The sequence below is a fragment of the Cebidichthys violaceus genome, unplaced genomic scaffold (assembly GCF_023349555.1).
Source record: "Cebidichthys violaceus isolate CVI_PGR_0920_01 unplaced genomic scaffold, fCebVio1.0.p SCAF_50, whole genome shotgun sequence".
Taxonomy (NCBI): domain Eukaryota; kingdom Metazoa; phylum Chordata; class Actinopteri; order Perciformes; family Stichaeidae; genus Cebidichthys; species Cebidichthys violaceus.
The window spans coordinates 1,418,529-1,439,747 of NW_027176706.1; the positions used below are offsets into that span (position 1 = coordinate 1,418,529).

The 21,219-nt window shown below is 43.2% G+C and overlaps 1 protein-coding gene across 2 annotated transcripts in view; it reads left to right on the forward strand.

Moving 5' to 3' along the window:
* fam135b (family with sequence similarity 135 member B) overlaps positions 1–11,835 on the forward strand; it is a 44,492-nt gene extending 32,657 nt beyond the window's left edge. Inside the window, exons 11-20 of one of the 2 annotated variants that reach the window (XM_068731235.1) lie at positions 475–548; positions 632–786; positions 878–2,852; positions 4,149–4,315; positions 4,589–4,680; positions 4,819–4,916; positions 5,884–6,035; positions 6,761–6,871; positions 7,456–7,569; positions 7,852–11,835. In XM_068731235.1, the coding sequence (XP_068587336.1) occupies positions 475–548; positions 632–786; positions 878–2,852; positions 4,149–4,315; positions 4,589–4,680; positions 4,819–4,916; positions 5,884–6,035; positions 6,761–6,871; positions 7,456–7,569; positions 7,852–8,057 (3,144 nt within the window). In that variant the 3' untranslated portion in view covers positions 8,058–11,835. The remainder of the gene's footprint in view (positions 1–474; positions 549–631; positions 787–877; positions 2,853–4,148; positions 4,316–4,588; positions 4,681–4,818; positions 4,917–5,883; positions 6,036–6,760; positions 6,872–7,455; positions 7,570–7,851) is intronic. The other variant, XM_068731236.1, reaches the window with a different exon arrangement.
* Positions 11,836–21,219: the final 9,384 nt, after the last annotated feature.

Here is a 21,219-nt window from a genome sequence, read left to right on the forward strand (position 1 = left end):
AGCTCTCAAGGACCCTTTTTATGTGGCATTGTTTCATCTCAGTTGTCTGAAAATAATGAACATGTTTGCTTTGGTATTTGATTACCCCAGGGGGATACTGTCATGCCTCCAAACCCACCAGTGGAGTTTTTTGGATTTCAATTAACACTTGTTCCGTAATTATTGTGGGGTGAAAACACACCAGAAATAGTGTTCCTGGTGATTTGCCTGTCACAGTGGCTGACTTTCAAGGATGATGCATTTCTAATTGGAGCTGGAGAAGGAGAAAGCTTTTCTGGATCACGCTTGTGTCACAGGCTGGAAGCAGTGATCTGAATCTCTCTCTCTCTCTCTCTCTCTCTCTCTCTCTCTCTCTCTCTCTCTCTCTCTCTCTCTCTCTCTCTCTCTCTCTCTCTCTTTGTGAGCAGACCTTAAATGATTGACTCATTTCGACTGACTGATGAAAACAGCTTTGTCTGTCTCTCCAAACACCAGGTCAGGAGGTTCTCAGAGGCATACTTCTTCACCGAACACCCCAAAGAGATATCTTTGACTTTTCAAGAGGAACTGTAAGTATCGGCCTTCTTCGGAAAAAGAAGAGGTTTTATCCTGTGAATGGAGGGAAGTGTATGATATTGTTCTGCTGATTCAGAATCAACAGACATGGCCAGATAGCTGCAGAAGTGCGGAGCTCAGACTACCTGACCAAGATGCCTCCTTTGCCTGTCGAGTGCCTGGATATCGATGGAGACTGGAACAGCCTGCCCATCATCTTTGAGGACAGATATGTGGAGTCTCCTCAAACAGGTAATGTATAAAAAAAAAAAAGTGGCTGAAAATATTCATTTATATTCACCAAATCACAAAAAGGTTTACTGCAATGCCCTTGTTTTTCTAGAGTGGCTATCACATGTGCCAACCACTGATGGCCGGACCAACTCAGATACCACCATCTCTCGCGTCACTGGCATTTTTGAAAACAACCAGGGAGACAGATCACCAGCCGTACACCAGGATCCCATGGACAGTGATGATTGCATGGACCTACCCACATACGTCTCGCTCATGGCGGAGCAGAGCAAGACCGGTACCAATATCAGAAGTACCCGGAATCTCATTCGTACCGAGGACATTGCCGAACCCTCTCGAGCAGCGGCAGAGCACTTGAAGGAACCGGAAGAAACACAAGGCCAGGATGAAGAGAGCTATAGTCCGGGCCTGGGATACATCACAGATACGCCTTCTGATGTGGATCCATATAGAGAAGAAGCAGACTCGGTTCTCTCCTCAAACCACAATCCCCTCACTGACTCTAACGACCGCAGCGGTGAGTCTCCTGCTCGTCGTGCAACGGAAAATACCATCCTACTTTGTGATGCCACGAATGACAGCAATGCAACAGAGAGTGACAATAATGAAGAGGAGTCTGATATCGCGATGCCGTTAAATCACTCCATGGATGATGAGATTGAGGATTTTCCTCTCATCACTGCCTCTACGCATCCAGTTGTACCTCCTTTTCCCGGTGATCTCAGAAAAGAGGTGACTCAACGCGGATGCCTGGTCGGCTCCAAGATCATGAAGCGCTCGTCTTCGGTTATTTCGGACTCGGGCATTGAGAGCGAGCCCAGCTCGGTGGCCTGGCCCCTGGACGCCGCGCTGCGAGGCCGACCTCCTCTGGACTTCTCCAGCGAACGGGAGATCCCACAGCAGATGATAGTGTGTCGCCACCCGGCCCACCGCAGCTCTCTGGAAGGCCTGCAGATGGAGAGCAACGGCAGCGGAGGCATACAGGCCTCGCTCACTTCTATTAGCTCCCTGCCCTATGAGGAGGACCAGCAGCAGAGGAAGCTCAGTAAACTGACAAAGTCCGTTTCGGCACCACAGATAAGCAGCCCTGAAGACACCGAGGACGACCATGTGCTCCTCAACCAGGAAAAAGATACGAAGAGTTTAGTGCAAAACCAGGATTCGTTGACGATCAACGGCTCTTCTTTGAACAGCAACCTGGATTCGGAGCGATCCGAATCCTCCTCGTTAGATCCGAGTTCAACGTCAAATCTTGGCCATATCCTCAAAGAGAATATTAGTTCTGAAAAGTCAAACACGCCACAGAACCTGTCAAAGACACACGGAACCAAGTCAGCGTTAAGTGGTGCGTCTGAAGTGCTGCTTTTACAAGAGTCTGAAAAGAGCCCTCATGTGAAGGAAAGCGCCGTTATTGGCAGCCGGGGGGAGAATGTGAACCATCAAACGCACATCAGTGGAGCAAGCGCCTCAGAAGAGGATGTGCATCTCGTTGAAACAGAAGCGGTGCCCTGCAGCTGCGGAAGCGAACCATGTGTGCATAAAAGTGCAGAAGCACAGGAGAGAATTAACGCTGTAGATGATTGCCAAAGTTTCCCTCAGACTGAACTGCTTAGCGTCGAGGACCGGAAGTGTCTGGATCCCTCCCGATCACCTCTAGGGCTTCAACGCACCCATGACCTCCCCGGCAGTACCATCACACAGAGGCCGAGCGATCTTACGGGGCTGATCGCCAACGATGTCGCGTCCCCCGTTGACCTCGGTGGGATGTCAGCCAGTGAGAAGGAGCCTTTGGACTGCCAGACTAAGCCCTCTAAGATCCCCAATTCAGGGCTGGCCTTCGTGAATAAGAAGATGGTGGAGGTGGTGAACATGTCAGTGTCCTGTGCCCCGACCTGCCTGCCATTTTCTTCAGCGCTGAGAGACTCTCCTTCCATCAGTGGAATGTCCACTCGCCAGGCTACCTCACCCATCACCCATCAGCCCCTGGGCTCCTTTGGTATCATCTCGTCGTCTTCGCTCAATCCCTTGAATAAGGATGACGAGACCAACGAGCGAATGCTAAAGTGAGTTTGTGTTTGAGCTAATCTCAGCGTTAGCAAAGGACAGATTGTGTAAATAGCTTGTTATTTATTCTTACCACACAAGAAATGTATTGTCTCCCTTTTGTGTCCCCTCTGTGACACCGACTGACAACCAAGACAGCTACACAAAACAAAAAGAGTCAAACACTCTGAACCGTAAACCACATTAGCGTCCTCGCTAATGTCTCTGCTTATCTACAAGCACGGACACACGCGTCTTTTGTTGCACCTGAGCTGGCTGCTAAGCTACCAGTCAAACACCTGCGAGGGTGAAAGTGCTGATGTTAGCAGACTAGACGGCAAAGAAATTAGAATTCTGCAAGCGCTTTCAACACCTTGAAGTTACTTGCACATGTTGGACCGATTGAGTTATTAGCTTCATAAGCTATATTTGCTAGTGCAAGTTTATTTACATGAAGTGTCCTTGTCCACTCGGCTCTCGATCAAACACGTCCACGGCTAAAGGAGCATTTTGGACCGTTTCCATAATACAAAAAATATGAACCCAAAATTTGGAAAGAGACCCTTTTTTAGTCAGATTTATTACCGCAAGAAGGGCTAGACCTTGTACTTTCAGTTGGACATGAAGGCTGCATTAGTTATTTGTGTTCAGGCAGGTGAGAATAATGCCTTTCTGACTTTTGTGTGCACCTGTAAATAATGTATCAGCAAATGCAGGCCATCTTCCAAGAAAAACTTTTGCAGGATTGAGATCATAATCCACACCAACTACAGGAAACGAGGCCAAAACACGAGGTTTTATGGGTGCGTGGAGACGGCTGTTGACATCTGGTGCGGTAGCTGGCAGTTACTCACGCTTGGAAAGCCTAGCATAACAAAATGAACCGAGGGCAAATGTGAAGCGAGGAAGTCAAGACGAGGTGAAGTGCCTCCTGATGCGTTAAATCACATCAAAGGGTGCAGGCGAATCCATCACGATTAGCTGGAAGTACAGGAGCTGGAATCAGGATTTGTTTTGACTCCTCCGCAGCTGAAATCTGTAACCTGGCGAGATGAAAGGGTAATAAAACTTGGAGGAGCTACTCGTAAGTCTGTGGGACTTTTGTTTGAAAGCCTCGATTTGCTCGGAAGTGGGCAATAATGTTAACTGATATTATGCAAAGCAGGCTGTCCACGATATTTTAGACGAAAAGGGAGAAGACTTAGTTTTATAGAAGCTTACTCTAGAAAATCTCTTGTCAATTTATTGCTAATATACCAAATATACAATCTTTTTTTTTGTTTCTTCTTTCAAATGTCATTTACTTTTTCTCCAAGTTTCTACAAAGCCAAAGACGAGCTGCTCAAAGAGTTGAGCTTCCAAGCCAGCCTGTACAGCGACCTCCCTCTCCTGGCATCAGACCTGCCCTATTTCCCCCCCGAGGAGGACGATGAGGAGTTTGACGACGGCATACACCTCGTGGTGTGTGTCCACGGGCTCGATGGTAAAGTCCTCACACAGCTGAAGGTTCTGGTCCACCGCTGTCTTAATTCCACAGCGAGAAAGTTAACAGCTATTAAACGGACACATCTCCTGTTTTCTGCCCTATTAGCATTGTAAATGTAATCTCTGAGAATGTGTGTGTGTGTGTGTGTTTCTGTGTGTCCTGCACAATATATCTCTTCACACTCTGTAGTCTGTGGATACTAATTCCAGGTGTCACTTAAATGATTAATGGGCCAGAAATGGTGAGTAATAATTTCCTCTGTGCGTCCAGGAAACAGCGCGGACCTTCGGCTGGTGAAGACTTTTATTGAGCTGGGACTGCCGGGATCCAGACTGGACTTCCTCATGTCTGAAAGGAACCAGGTACATTTGTAGATGGGAGCCAATTTCCAAAATGTACAGTCACAATTTTTTTGCCGAAAGTGCTTCGAGGCACTTTTGCAGAGCGCTGACGACCGTGCTCCCCCCCCCCCCCCCCCCCTCCCTGCCGTTTCCCTGCAGACCGACACGTTTGCAGATTTCGACACCATGACGGACAGGCTGCTGGATGAGATCATTCAGCACATCCAGCTGTACAATCTCACCATAGGCCGGATCAGGTCAGTCGCTCAACTTTAACGCTGCGCAAAACACGCACGTTAAACCGACAACTCGCCCTTTTTGATCGTTTTTTCTGATCGATCGTTTGAGGCAGAGTTAGAGCAAAGGGGCAAATCCATCAACTTAAGCAAGCATTCTGTTTGGACAGCAGATGGCAGCAGAGACTGCGCATCGATTTTTTTTTTGGACCGCTTTACTCATGTAAATTACAGTTTCGGGATAATATATTGACTGTACGAGTCCAAAATAGATAAGTAGCACAAAATGGATGAAAGGCTCTTATCATTACAGTGCCAATAAGTTCCTGACTTTCCCATGATGGACTGTGCCTCCCTTAATGCAGCAGTGTGTCGCCTTGTTCCCATCAAATTAAGCCATTCATCTTCCCGCCTAATTGCCCTCAATGTGGCAATTTGAGAGTTTCTCCCCAAGTTTGTTAACTTTCTTTGTTGTGTATTTATTCTCCAGAGAGAGAGAGAAAAGTATCAAAGACAAAACGCAATCGACTGCCACAACAGCATCTGGTTCTCCCCACATTACTTCTATATTTAGTTTGGTGAAGGATAGATGAGAAGGAGCCCACATGGCGATGAGGGATTTTGGGTAAAGCTGTAACAGTACAGTGATTAAACTAAGTGACAGACATATAGCTTCGTGGATCCGCAGGGGAAGACTGTCGGTGTCTCGTGTGGCACGTCCTCTGTGTTAGTATCATTAAGTTGTCATTGCCTTTGAGAATGTTTAAACAAGTCAATGAATTTTTCTGTAATTACCAATGTTGCAGCTTAAATCTCCTAAATATCCTCAACTAGTTCCTGCATACAGAACAGTCTATAATAAGATATACGGTGTCGTAGGTCAGCAGTGTTGGAGGCACTGTGTTTTTTGTTTTTTTTCTCCCAGCCACCCACTCAAAGTTGCAAGTTTTTAAATCTCCCTGAAAGTTGTTTGTCTTCGAACCAACAGCTTCATCGGCCACTCTCTGGGGAACGTCATCATCCGCTCCGTGCTGACGAGGCCCCGCTTCCGCTGCTATTTGCCCAAACTGCACACTTTCCTCTCGCTGTCCGGCCCACACTTGGGAACGCTGTACAACAACAGCACACTGGTCAGCACAGGTGAGGCCGCCGCGCCAACGCTGTGGGAAAGGAAGAAAAAAAAAAAAAAAAAAAAACGCACACTGCAGATGTGCCCCCGGGGTCATTCTACAGAAATGGTAGAATCTAGGTAGTACAGATCTGCTGAGATGTACTTCTACTTACATACCAAAAAACATATTGTATAACATGAACTAACTTCTAAACTTCATGAATCCACAAAACGTTGAGCTTAATGTATTTTTTTTTTTATTATTTTTATACATTTTATTAAAGAATTCATGATTTAATTCATGAAAAAAAAAAGTTTTGAATGAAAAGTAGACGCTTCATTTTAATGTATGGTAAAAGTGACAAGACAATTCCTAGAATTTAGGATTTTAAATACATTGCCAAAATGAAACATTGAACATTAGATTAATACATTTAGTTTTATCATTCCAAGGACAGTCTTTAATTATTGATTATGTATCATTTATGTGATTATTTATTTAACTTGAAGGATTTTGGTGTCTGCAAAAAGTTAGTGACAGCACTTCCACCGTTTTTGTAGAATGACCCCCCCCCCGGCGTTCACAACGCCTTACAATCATGCATTTCGATGTTTTGTGCTCTTCAGCAGCATCGTTTATCCAAGAATATCATCCGTACTGTGCTGCTTCTATGCGGGGGGGGGGTTGAACAAAGCAGGGGTCCCGACTGCCTTTGTGTGTGTGTGTGTGTGTGTGTGTGTGTGTTCTGCTTAGGTCTGTGGTTAATGCAGAAGCTGAAGAAATCAGGATCCTTGCTGCAGCTCACCTTCAGAGACCACGTCGATCCACGGAAAACATTCCTCTATCTCCTGAGTCAGAAACAAGGTACCGTCTGAAAGCGGATGAATTTGAAACACGGACAGCCATATTGACTGCCTCACTTTACAGGCTATTGCTTGAAAGACAGTTCGTTCAAATATTCATGAAAATGTTGTCATCTTGTCTTTTTTTTTTTTTTGTCAAATTTCTGTACGCGTCAGCTCGCTAACACTCCAAAAAAAAAAAAAAACCCCTGGCAGCGAGCTGCGAGAGGCCTGCGAGAGGCCTCCCCACTGTTTGAGGAGAACAAAGCAGTCGTTTGTCACACGGGCTTGAAGAAGATAAGCCTGAAAACACTATTTTACCCCTCCAGAGCTGTGGCAGGCTGACAAAATGATCCAAACCCTGTCATTGGAAACCCACCAGCGCACTCTCTTAAAAGCACACTGACAGGAGGCTTGAGAAAAAAAACACCGTTTTATCGTATCAAGCCTGTCGTTGTAGTTTGTGATTGTACTTTGTGTTTTACAATCAATTCACTCTCTTCCTCTCTCTCTCTCGCTCTCTCTCTCAAACACACACACACACACACACACACACACGGACATACACTGCGGTCTCATTTACCCGTTTGTTTTGTGTCCCTTTAGGACTCCAGTTCTTCAAGAACGTGGTGTTGGTGGCGTCTCCACAGGACCGATATGTTCCTTTCCACTCTGCCAGAATAGAGATGTGCAAAACCGCTCTCAAAGACAGGACCACAGGTTAGAGTTGCATGTGTTAATGCAACCGGATTCTCTTCTCTTTCAATGTTTACAATATATTTTGATATTTCGGAACAACAATTCTCACTCTTCTCTTTTACAATCTATGAGAATATTAAGTACCAACACTAAATACTAAATATTTCCCAAGGTTTATATAAACTACAGCCAGCAGCTGGTTGGCTCAGCTTAGTTTAAATATTAGAAGCAGGGGGATTTTGGATGCAAAATTGTTTTTAAGCAGTAGGACTAAGCGTATCTTTCCTAATTTTTGCACTGAAGGGCCCGTTTACACGGAGATGATCAACAACCTTTTGCAGCCGCTCGTGGGGGCTAAAGAGTGCCGGCTGATCCGCCAGAACGTGTTCCACGCTCTGCCCAACACAGCCAACACCTTGATTGGGCGCGCGGCCCACATCGCTGTCTTGGACTCTGAGCTTTTCCTGGAGAAGTTCTTCCTGGTGGCAGGGCTCAACTACTTCAAGTGAAGGTGCTAGTGCTGCAGGCCTACAGGGGAGAACCTTCCAGTGGCTGATGGAGCTGATTCGGAGGATAAGGTCCTACCTTCACTTTGTACAATATCTTAAAATGTATATAATGGTATCCGAGTGACAAGGCCTGTTTATCCCCTTTGTTAGCAGCTGTTATATATATATACATATATATATATATATAAAAAAAAGACCAGTGTATGTGACTGAAATACTAACTCAGAAGTCTGAGTTTGACATGTAGCCATGCAAAACAAAACATCTGACATCCATCACAGGATTAACTATAGATGTTTTATGGCCTTACTAATAACCAGAGTCAGCCAAAACGCTAACAGATACTAATTGTGGTCAAAAAGCATTTAACTACTTTCCCTTTATAGTTGGTTTCAAGGCTTCCGAATGGCTGGTTGGTTGGATTCTTCCTTTAGGGTTACACCTATGATCTGGTCTTAAACTGTACCTGGAGCCGAGGCAATAGATGGGTAGCATTTGTCCCCTTGATTGTACATGAAGTATTTTGTTGTACAAATATGTTCCTTTATACAAAAATTAATATATTGTTTATAATTATTTATTTTGTATGTATGTATCTACAGTGTAAGTAGTCCATCTAAATGTGATCTTCTGTGTGTCGTTTTCATCGAATCCATCAAATGAAAGTAATCCAATGGAGGCTAAAGTGTTGCTCCATGTAACCCCAATAATTCAGTATAGTGGATATCTGCTTTTTCACACACGTGCATCAGTTTGATGTAACTCATTGATCCTGATTAGCTGAGTATGTGGTTTCAGAAAAAAGTGAGCGATACAGTCTCTTTGATACCAGATGGCTCTAGCCGCTGTGTTAGCCTTCACTTCTTAATTGATTGTTTGCACTAATTGATTAAAGGGTTGATTGAATAAGTTCATGAAAATGAGCATTTGCCGAGTCCCGCCCTCCTTAGTTACTGTTGCTATGCCTGTCAAGCTTACCAGACCAGTTCTACGGAAGATTACCACTCAACATTCATCGTCCTTTTTGGAACAATGTGTCGCTGACAAAATCAGACAAAAGCCTGAGTTATTCCTCTTGGTTCTGTTGTTTTAAATGACAACTTGTGTTGGTAGATTCTAGCAGCTATAGCTAGCTAGCTATTGTTAGCTACATGAGTTGGTTGAATACACACTGTTTCAGGCTGACTACACTAAATTACAGAAACATGTAGGATCAGACAGTGATTTCATTTGTATTCTCAAGCAGTATTTTCACCTTAACGTTTAAAACAAAAAGAGTTTTGCAAATGTACCATTTTGGCTTACGTTGCTGGAGTGTTCTCTTTCTCCAATATAGCGCTATAACGTTAGCCGAAACTCTGATAGCATTCAGGGCCAGCTTCACAAAAAAAGAGAAATACTACACGGTGAATGCGCTATAGTCTCAAGTGGAGCTTATTACAATGTAAGCTGTAACCCACGTACGTAGCTAGGTAACGATGTGCTCCTCAACTTTGGAATAACGCTTGGTTAGCTTACCACTGGAGGTAGAAAGCTAGCTAGCCGCACATGCTAATGTTTGCAGATCATATTTAACTCCCTCTCTCTTTGTATAATGCCATGTACGTTGATCCAACACGTGTTGAAATCCAAAGCTTGACAGTCTCATTGCTTAGTTACAATGGCTATTCAGGGGCGGGGTTTAGCAAACGGTCAATTTTCTTGATAAACTCACTGACATTTTTGAAGCAAATACCACTATAACACAAGTAAGATGACTTCCATTTTGTTTTTTAAATCATGTTACAAGGAGACAGGCTTACCGATATAATTAACAGCAAATCTACTGTACATATAATGTGAAACTAATCACCCATGACTATACAGTACAATGTTACGGTCTAATGACCATCTCTTTCTTAATGAGCCTTTTAAAATGGAAGATTAAAATTGTCTACGCGAGGATGGATTTCATAAGGCACTCATTATTTATTTTTTAAATGGCTTAAATCAGGGTGTCATTGCTTTTGTTTTTCTTGGAAACTGGATGCCTGTGCGTAATACGGACCCACTGCCAAGATTCTCCCCTCACGCGCTGTCATGTTCTATAAACCAACTTCAACGCGATGCGCGATGAAAGCAGGGAGGCTCTGTCGTAGCAGACACCGTCTCGTGTTCCCGAAACGCATCCGACGCCATATCTTGATCATCTCATCAGCTATCAAGCAAATGTATGATTATGTTTCTCCACAACGTTCGCTGTCACGTTCAAGCGTGACACGAGAGACGCGTGTGTTTTTTCCAAGCAAACTGGGTGAGGACTGTTTCTCTAATCACTGAGCTGTCCATCAAATGTTGTTTACATTTAGACATTAGAAGAAAAAAAACTGTCATCATAGTGCTGCCACAGACTCTCATATCCAGCGATGGTAGCGCATCTGCTGCATATGTAGTTATGTACATACAGAGAGCTATATTTAACCTTTGCACTGGTTTGATGGCAAGTGCACTTTATTGACAACCTTGAATCAACCTCCGCTAGCTTTAAAAAGTCTAAACGGCTGTGTTCCATGTGCTTATTTCGTTTTATACATGCCCTGCTTCTTTAGATCTGAAGGTCGCATCCTGTACTTTGTTGTAAAAAAAAACCAAAACAACACACCAGAGCTGTCCGTCTCGGCCATTCGAGCATTGTACGGTCTTCAAAAGAGTACAAAAGATGAATTTTTTTTGGGGTTCCAGAGCCACTGCGGCGGCGCTGTGCACAGTAAGCGGCGTGTCAACCGTGATTGACTCTAATCAAATTGGCTCCTTCAGGACGCAGAGATTGTTCTCAAAAAGCCACTAAGCAAAGCTGCGTAAGCGATCTGTGGGAGCTGCCGTGCATCATGCATCATTTCTCAACCCCCCCCCCCCCACAAGACAAACGCATACTGTATATGGATGAGGCTGTAGCTTGTTTGCGTTTAAGGCCCAATGCGTGTTTACCCACAGGGGTCAGCTGGAATCGATGGAGGGGAGAAAAAAAAAAGAAAAAAGAAAAGTATTTGTGTTATTGAGATTGGCCCCTTCAAGGGCAGATGCAGGTTTTGAAATTGTTTCATGAGACGGATGGCTCTGTGTGGAAGGTTTCACTGGAAAGGCACGGAATTAGATCAAAATGAATTGTTTCTACATTTGGCCGAACTCCATTCTGTTCAGAAAATGTGTTTTTTTTTTTTGTTTGTTTTTATTTTGTGTGACAAAATATGTGTCTGAGAGTGTTAACTGTACATTTATGCTGCTGTCATGCTACGGAGAGTGAATTCAGAGGTGATTCATAAATCCAATAGATCCTTGCAAGTGCTGTCAACCTTCAAAACTAGCTGACTTGAACCTTTTTTGTATTTGATTACCCTTTACTGAGAGTCCTGTTCATGTTTAGTGAGTGTGTGTGTGTGTGTGTGTGTGTGTGTGTGTGTGTGAAGGCTGGAGGAGGCTGCATAGTATGTGAGAGGACACGTGCGATCATTGATCTTGCTCGTATTCGAACTGAATGTTAACAAACGTTTGACTTCACTGTGAGGATCATGTATTTATTTCATTCTGCACTTTTTTTGCTGAATGTATAACATGTAAAGTACAGTAAATACTACATCTGTGCCAATACTACTAATATTTTTCTATGTTGCTGACTGTACTGTATGTATTCCTTAGTAGCTTGTGTTCTATGTAAAAATATAAATACAAAATATATATATATATATACATATATATATAGTATAGTACTATTGTAAACAGATATGATGTTACAATAAAAATGTCCCTTTTGCATAATTATCTTGTTCTCTCTTTGTGTTGGTTTTGCCTGTTTTTAAGTTCCTCTTTGATAAAATTGTTTTCATTTTCTAATATTGGTCAGTATTCCTATCAATTATGACATTTCCCTCTCGCTCCACAAATGTGTGGTTTAACCTTTTCCATAGTCAGATATAAAATATTTATTGCACTTTAAAAAAAAAAAAAAGACATTTTATCTAGAGACTTAGGAACTCGATTGAGACTGGATCATTTATATATATATATTTACAATTATATCACATATATCAATATTTCTTTGGGAAAGCCCACATATGAAAATATTTAACCAAAGAAACAGAAAGTCAAGCATTATATATAGAAACACCAAAATGTGACATCAGTGATTGTTTTATTTCCAAATTTACAGATATATTTCCACCATAACAGATCATTAAATTAGATGCTATTTCTAAAATAAATAGATAAATGTGTTAAATTTGACCCTCTCAGGTAGTTAGCTTTCAATGAACCATCACTGCATTGCTGAATAGCTTTGTCTTATGGGTGCGTTTGCCTGTTGAACAGATCTAACATTCGGAAGTTTGTCTGAAGAACCATCAGTTTCAGAGAAAGCTGCAGGTAAGCAGGTTTTCTTCGTCCCTCGTACAATAAAAAAAACAACGAGTCAAGATTACCAAACAAAAACGCATGAAAACACATCATTCAGTGTGTGCGGCCGGGACAGGGAGAGGCTATAAGAAGTGACACAGGTGAACTCGGTGGTTTACCCTAAATCCTCTCTCCCTGTGGAGTCTAGGGGTGGGGAGCGACCTCTTGCTGCATTCTTTGACATGTTGGACTTCAGAGTTTTGCTTTTGTAAATTTCGTTTTATATGAAAGGCTATGAAGTTTAAATTGGATTGTTCAAATGGGTTGGCAAGGCATCTTTTAAAAGGAGCTTCAGTCTTCTTCAACTGACATAAGGACATAAGGTCTAGTGATGTTAAAAATCCATGCAATTCCTTAATACTGTATCTTGCTTCAGGGAATATTGGCTATTGTCATAAGCCATATATCATATTTACAACCATGTACATGGAAGATGCTTCCAAAAAACGTGGACTCGTTTTCAATCCGTCTCATCGTCTGATTATGCCGCCCCGTTGGATTGAGTTGGTAAGCCTCATCTACCAGTGTGGCAGCGAGCAGATAAGATGTTATCATAATCAATGGGATTTGATGCCAGAAACTACAGAAATAGATCTCACGTTGTGAAGGGAAAAAACCCCCCCAGAAACGTGCTTTGTTTGGCAAAAGAAATTCTTGAAATACGAAGGTATATTGCAAAAAAAATGTAAAAACTGTTAACATTTTATTTTTATTCCTCTTTTATAATAAACCATGACTAACAATAAACTGTCTCTAAATGCTTCCCCAGACTGTCTGCGGCTCACTGGTAAGTGCTTAATGTTTTTTTTTTAGTAAATGCTACTCAAACAGGATGTTGGGAACTATTTTCTTTCGCGGATTAATACACATCTAGTGAGCGTATGACGGCACAGTGGAACACGATACATCAAGGTATTTTGTTCGTAGCATGAATCCATGTTTCTTCTTTTATGGGATTTGTTGACTATTAGAAACATATTGCCAGAACAAAATGACGGATACCAACACTATCCATCAAAAATAAAAATAAAAAAGCACAATATAAAATCGCAGTTTTATGTTCTCTTCAAGTATCTTTCAGTGTATCGCGTTAATCAATTTTGCACCACATAGTCTCGTGTAATTACTCAACATTTTATTTGCTCCATCTCACAACAAACCGGTGACTTTTCCCGAAGGACCCGATGGCTTCGCAACGCTACACCTGCAGGACCAGCGTACCGGTCCCACCACCCAGGCTGTCACCCTGTCGGCGCCAGCGGTCCCCCTGAGCGGTGCTTGTGTGTGCAGGTATGTGGTTGTTTCCTGCCTCACTGAGCCACACAAGGGGGGGGGGGTCCGCAGAGGCCGATTTGTCACGGCCTTTAACTTCTGTCTGTGTATATTCTATTAACGAGCCCCTGTTGTGGGACAACAATGACTCACCATTTGTGTTGTCCGTCGATAACGCGCGCAGTAAACGAATCATAGCGGCAATCCCCCACTGACGCCCCGTTTCAACTGCATCAATTTATGACTTCCAGGTTCGGGATACCCCAGAGCTATAAATCTAGGCCAAAACAATCCATACTCAATTTGATTTCAGGGTGTTCGTTCTCATTCCGCCCTCCATTTGTCACCGCATGTTGAACTCGTGATCCAACAGAGGCTAGTTGGAGTCCCTCCACTTGCCTTTCCCCCCTCCCCTTTTCTCTTCCCTTCCCTGAAATCAATAGAGCTCATTTTTCCACCTCCGACCCTAAAGACATCACTCCGTCGTCGGTGAAAAAAAAACAACAAAAAAAAAAAACGGATGAGGGAACTGCGCTCACACACATAGTAATGCATTTCATTTGCTGCAAGTTAACAGCAATTGGTCGGTCACATTCACTTATCATCAAACGCAATGAAATCACAGCAGATAAAAGCGGCGCTCTTGTTTACAGCTCGCCTTTCGCACAAACACGTCCCCTCCGAGGCCGATCTTATTCTGCATGCGTCGCTCCTCCTCCTTCGCCCGTAAAGCGGAGGGGAAAATGATTTTGTCATTAAATCCATCACTCTGGGTTGATTGAAGCGGTGTTCATTCCATTGTTTGCCTTTTTGAAGGAGGGAAACCATTAGTCCCAGAGTGATACTTTGGGCAGGCATCGTCAATAAGCAAGCCGCCGGTGGGAGTAATTATTGCCGCATGAAACTGTCGGTGCTGGGAGGTAATAAGATCTCACTCGGTCTCATTATCTCCCATGACGCTGGTGTGCAGGATTTCACACCTAAACATCAGGAAGATGAAGCGACACGAATACGGCAGAAGTGGACTTTCAGTGCTGTCTGAAATAAAGGCTTTTGTGTTTTGATGATGTGTGTGTTTTTTTTTGGGGGGGGGGGGGTTATCTGGAAGAGTAAAGGATGCTACAAAGGTAACCAAAGCACCACAGATCTTCCGTTTGTTTGGAGGATTTTTTTATTTTGTATTTTTTTTTGGACTGAGAACAATATCCCCCCCCCGGCACAAAGTAGGCTTCATGCTTTCTAAAGGAAGTGCAGTTCATTATTATGACCAGCAGACAGTGAAGACTAGACTTCTTTTTAATGTAAGGTACTGCTCCATAACACAAAGGGACCATAATGGGGGTGGCAGGGCTGTAAATCCTTTTTTTTTACTGTTTTTTTTTTTTTTGGGGGCTTTCTCAACTCACTTTCTATACTTGTATTCCGTCTCGTCATTTCAATATCATACTATATCTCAAAGAAAGTGTTTTAAGACTGTAATACTGAACCTGTCATGATGCTAAGGAGAGACCTCTGGGTGTGATGCTGTTTGCAGACGGAGAATATTACCTGGAAATCAACCATTTTGGCTAGACATTACCATTATTCCAACTGCTACACGATGAAAAGAAGATGCCATATGTTTTGCAAGCGTTTGCTAACAAACCAAGGTATTTGATAAATGGATTGAACTGACTCATCGCAGTTCTTCCTGAGGGGAACGTGAATGTTTTGTAACCAAATTCCGTCCAATAGTCAGTCGCAACATTCCCCCTCAAAATCCACAAAATGTGAACGTCACACCAGAATCATTAGGCTTCATTATTCGGGGGATCATAAAGATCTGTTGTTCAAGCCATAACAATCAAAGTGGCGGATGGACGGGGTTTGGGCATCCATCGCTGGTGACCCTCAGGTAGAATGGTTAGAAAGAACCGGACATTTAGTCTCTGTGGGTCAAAGTAAAAACAAAAACACCAGATCCTATAATGCCCATAATGCATCTCGATGACGTCTTTACAGTATACCTTCCCCCCCGACTGGTTAATGTCCACATCGCAGCTGTCCTGTCGCTTACATCAGTGTGAAACAGTAAAAACCTTGTTTTCCTCCAGCCTGTTTTCGAGGGGACTTCCATCTTCTTCAAACACAATTCCGCTTATTACTATTGGTTTGAGATCTTCTCGGACAAAAGTTCATGTCTACTCCAAACGTTGTATGTATTCTCCAACATGATGTCTATCAGTGCTTTCTTCATAGAGGAGTAGAATGTAAGGAGGGGCTCTAATTGGTAGAGAAGACATGTCTTCTTCTATCAATCATTTAGAACATGAATCAGTCAGACTAAGGTCCTCGAGCATCCTCCATATGTAATTCACATACACTGCAATATTAGATGTCATAATTATTTCTCCCATTTCACTGTCTGATATGAGGAGTCTCTCCAGCAGATGGTGCTACTACTCTCTGTTCCCCCCCCCCCCCCCGGTATGTGGCACAGTCTGCGGCTATCAAAAAAGGTTCGTCAATGAAGCCATTTTGTCTGTAATATAAGTGTGTCGGTAATATGTGACAAACGTTCACACGGTGCCCTTTAAAACTGTGATAGATTGTCTAATTGCATTGTGTTTAAGCAGATTGTTGTTGCACTTGTAGAGCTTGATTGGGGAGCTGCAGAGGAAGGTGGATGTAGATGTGCTGAAAGCAGGCTAACAGCTGTCTCCACTGGCTGCCAGGGAGCTGATGTAAGCCTATAGAGGTCAGACACATGTCTAATGAGCAGAGCGGCGAGAGACACCCGGCGCAGTGAGGAGCTATAGGTAACGGTATCGATCCAGAAGCATTTAACATTTACTGTAGCATCCTCACTGGCAGTGAAGTGTCAAGATGCCTCCTTATCTCTCCAGTAAGTAGTTCCAGAACAAAAGGAAAACTTTCTGATGAGCAAAAATGAGAAAATCAGGGCAGCAATAAAAGAAAAGAAAGAAAGAAAATCATCGCATGGTTTCAGAAGTCCATGAACTGAACTTCTGCTTTCACCTTTCCTCAAGGTGACCAACCTTATCTGGTGCTGGGTAATAACAAGTCGACTTCCAAAAAAGGGATTCAGACAAATACCCGCCAATTTTGAAGCATTGCCGGAGAACACACACTTCACCGGCCACATCCATATCATTTCTCTGTTGGTGTGTGTGCTGTGACTGTAGGTCAGTGAATCCTGAAACCAGATCTATGTGTGTGTGTGTGTGTGTGTGTGTGTGTGTGTGTGTGTGTGTGTGTGTGTGTGTGAAGGGAGGGTGGGGGCGACAGGCTGTCAAGACAGGGAGACGCTAAGAGGCAGAGAGAGGGAAAGGATACGGTTGATGCTGTGTCGAAAACAATGTCAGTTTCAAAGAAATGCTTCAGCATTTTAGGGAAATATGCTTATTTGCCTTATTTCCAGAAGATGAGAAGATTTGATGTCGATTGCAGTGTCGTGTATTGAGTCAGGGGGAAACGGGTCGCCCCAGAGAAGTTGTGTGTCCGATGCAGGTCTTCGTTGACTTTGTCTGATTTACAACGTTAACCACGAAGATTCACGTTTTGTCCGATCACACTGTGATTTTACTTGACCAACTCACAGACACATAACGCAAAACTCATACGCTCACTTCCCAATTGTTGACGATCAGTTGACATTCGGGTTCATCAATTAAACACTGACAATAGACAAAGACGAGATCATTCTTTAGAGCTCCATTGGACAAACAAAATGTTACAAAGAGCTCTGCACACGAGGCTTATTTAAACTGGACACGCATCAACATAACGTTAGCTTATCAACAGTTAGCTAAAGCTAGCTAGCGAATACATTTCATCCGATATTTGAATAAATAGTAGAAACCTTCAGAATATGTTCAAAACTAAAGTACTCGTGTAGGAGAGGAAGGGCTGAGATGGTCGCAGAGCTCGCAGAAGATGAGGACACGATTAGCCTAGCTTAGCACAAAGACCTGAGCGTAGGTATGCCTACCGACACCTCTAAAGCTCACCGAGGACAACGTGGGGTGATTGTTTTCTGATGTGAATAGAAACGGAACTAACCATTTCTTGAGAAACAACAGCTGGGTGCATTGACTGTACCAAAGCCTTGTTGCCAGAGGTTTAAAACAATTAAAACAAAAGAAATAAAAACACCAGAAACAAGGGAAATCCTGTGTTTTTAACCTGGGTTTCATTCTCATAATTGTGGCCCATTATATGTTCTTCATCCTTTTAATTAATGGTGTTGATATGTGGTTTTTCATTTCATACGGAGCCAAGCTAGCTTTTTTTTTTCCCCCCCTGCAGCCAGTCTTTATTCTCACTCTGTGGGAGAATGCAAATAGTCATAACAATGTTTTACATCGCTTAAAGAAGCAAATGAGATATTATCTTCCATTTTTGCTTCACACGCACTTTTGGTGACATGATTTTAATTCGTCACCTTCGTCCCTGCTTATTTCATGTAATATGTCGATTCCCCAACGACACTGTGATGAGAACGCGACCTTGCCATTTGCCCGTTATAGCTCGCTGCATTGTTAATGGCGTGTTGTTTCTTGCACAGCACGGCTACTGTATGTTTATTCAAAGCCTTAGGGACACAGAACAAGCCACGGCAATCGAGTCTTGGGGGAATTTAGAAGCTTGTTTGGTTAATTAATTTAAAATAAATATGGAAAGAATGAGATATATGACATTTATTTGGTCTTTTAAAAGACGATGGGAATTCTTTGAAATCGTTGGAATGAAAAAAAAAGAAGCTCACAAATCACAGGTTTTTCGGCTGAGGATGTAGAAATGCAATATATGAGAAGCATTGAGGATGGTGGAGATTCAGCATCTTACCCCAAAACTGCCGGATGGAAAAGATAAAGGCAGATCTGGCACGGGGGGGGGTTTAAAAAAAATAAATATGAACTAATCTCCCTGTAATCCCAAGAGATCCCTGCATGCAAAGAAATGGTAATCCCATGTAATGATAGATGATCCTTGCAAAGGTCCACTCTCTCATGCGAAAGAAAGACGACGACAGAAAGGTGAAAGAGGATGTACTGTGCCGGGAAAAAAAAATATCCATATCGGCTTTATGAGTGGACTCTCAAGTAAGCCATCGTGACTTTCGTCCTTCAACAAAATGTGCTGCATTGGCAAAAATCCCAAACATGCTGAGCGAGAGATATTGTGTCTTGATATGTTCTGAATCCATTTCATTTTTAACGACAGATTAACCTTGATCCTGCATATCTCGGGATTATCCACTCTGTGACAAGTGCATATGGTGTGCTTTTCTGAAATGCATCCAAATCCAACATCACAGCCCCCCCCCCCCCCCCCCACCCCCCCCCCCCCCCCCCAACATCAGGATCTGCCTCCCGATCTGGAGCAATGCTAGGACTCTCGGGAATCAACCACGCGTCTTTAGATGTCAGGGGGGGGCGCCGCCGTGATCCTCCTCTGAACAATCACACAACTCCTCCGAGTCTTTTCTCGCCCGACATTTGTCCTCCAGGTTCATTCCTGTGAACTTGTGTTTCCTCCCTGTAGTCTCAACCTTTGTCTTTCTTGTGTGGAAGCAAACAACGTTGTAAACTCCTTTAACTTGACATAACAGTCTCACTCCCAACTCGCGATGCTTGGTCAGCGCCCCGATGCGTCAAACGATACGCCGCTCTAGGTTTCCCTCTGGCGTCAGTTTTTTGGACGCCATGGTCAGTCTCCGAATTGAACATAAGGCGTCTTTTCAAAATACAACTCCAAGGTAGGTTTACCAAGTTGTAGGTCTTACTTGGTTAGATTTAGGCAACAAAGGTACTTGGTTAGGCTTAGGAAAAGATCTGGATTTGGGTTAAAATAAGAACATTTGATACATAACTAGCGTATGAGGCGAGAGTTTGGGTTGAAAAAATGTTACTTTAGTGTGAAAGTTACCTGGCAAATAAATCAATGTCGACGTCTCGTTTCACACAGAGCATGAAGGTCTTCTGGCTGAAAGACCGTTTTTTGTTTGACCCATTATTACATTACGGTTATTTAGCAGACGCTTTTATCCAAAGCGACTTACAATTCAGTATCTAGCTACACACCGTAGGCGCAGCTACGGGAGACATTTTTGGGGTTAAGTGTCTTGCTCAAGGACACATTGACATGGGACTAGTGTCTAGCAGGAGCCGGGGATCGAATCACCAACCCGTCCCATCCCACCTCCACTCCCATTGCCCTCTTTGGCGCTTTTGCGGCCTTTATAATTCCCGGTTGATGATTACGTGGATTCATTGATTCCGTGGGATATCTACAAATTACAGCCCATTCATTTTTTTGTAGGTATACGAACTCTGTAAGTTACGTAAGTAACACTGACTTGGTTTCACACAGGTCTCCTGGGTGAAAGTCCAGGTTTTTTTTTTTTTAACCCAACCATCCATCAACAGAGTCTCTCCCTCTTTCCACTACGTCAGTTGCTCAGCCTTTCACCGCCCAATACTGACACGATTGGATTTATGTTAAAAGTTAAAAGCCGATGCTTCTCATACAGATGCTAATGGGAGCCTCTGTGAGCCGGTATCAGAAGCAGAGGTCCACAGTGTTGGTATTTGACAAGTTGGGAGTGAGAACGGGTTGGCGCTGTAGCGCCCATGCCCTGAAGGCCAGCCTCCGGCTGCAGACACTGGTGAGGAGATATGGTGGAAGACTGACAATGAGGATTTAAGTTGATAAATTGATGACTGCATAATAATAGAAGCAAGACATTCATATCGGACCTTGTAGGAGAGCAAGAGAGGTGATTGAAAAGATCAAACTTCAAAAATCATCATGAACAGAACATGTAACAAAAGGTTTTAGAGATAAGACAGATCTGATATTGATGAGTCCAGCTATTTCTCTGGATACAGTTCTTGCTCACTGCTGTATAATAGAGTTTGTTTTTCGCTGAGGTTTTGATTCGTTGCTGACAGGGATTTCAGAAGGGAGCTGTAGTTAACACAAGGCTGTCTTTTGAATAAAATGGCAAAAGCCAGAGACAAAGGTTGAGGTTTTAGATTATTACAATTATTAAAGAGGACGTAGAAAAACTAAATTAAAAAACTAAACTAAATTTGCAAAATGAGCTACAAATTTCACAGACTAAAGTGTTCCCTCCTCTACATCTGGAAAGTGATGTCAAAAAGGTCAACCGCAAAGAAAGCGTGAGTGTGAGATGACATATCATTACCGTTTCTTCATTTTCATTAAATGCTTTTGTCCGGCTCCTTTTTGACACAGGGAGCTTGGGTGGGGGAAGGGTGGATTGAGATGGATGGAGAGACAGATGGGGTTAGGATGGGCGTCCATAGCTGCCTGGGTTTCTGTAGATGTGCTGGGGTGGTCGTTTCTGCGGGACGTCTTATAAGAGAAGACGCGGGACACAAATTCGCCTCATCTTTGCAAACGCTCTCCTCCCATAATCTATGGATATTTAGCT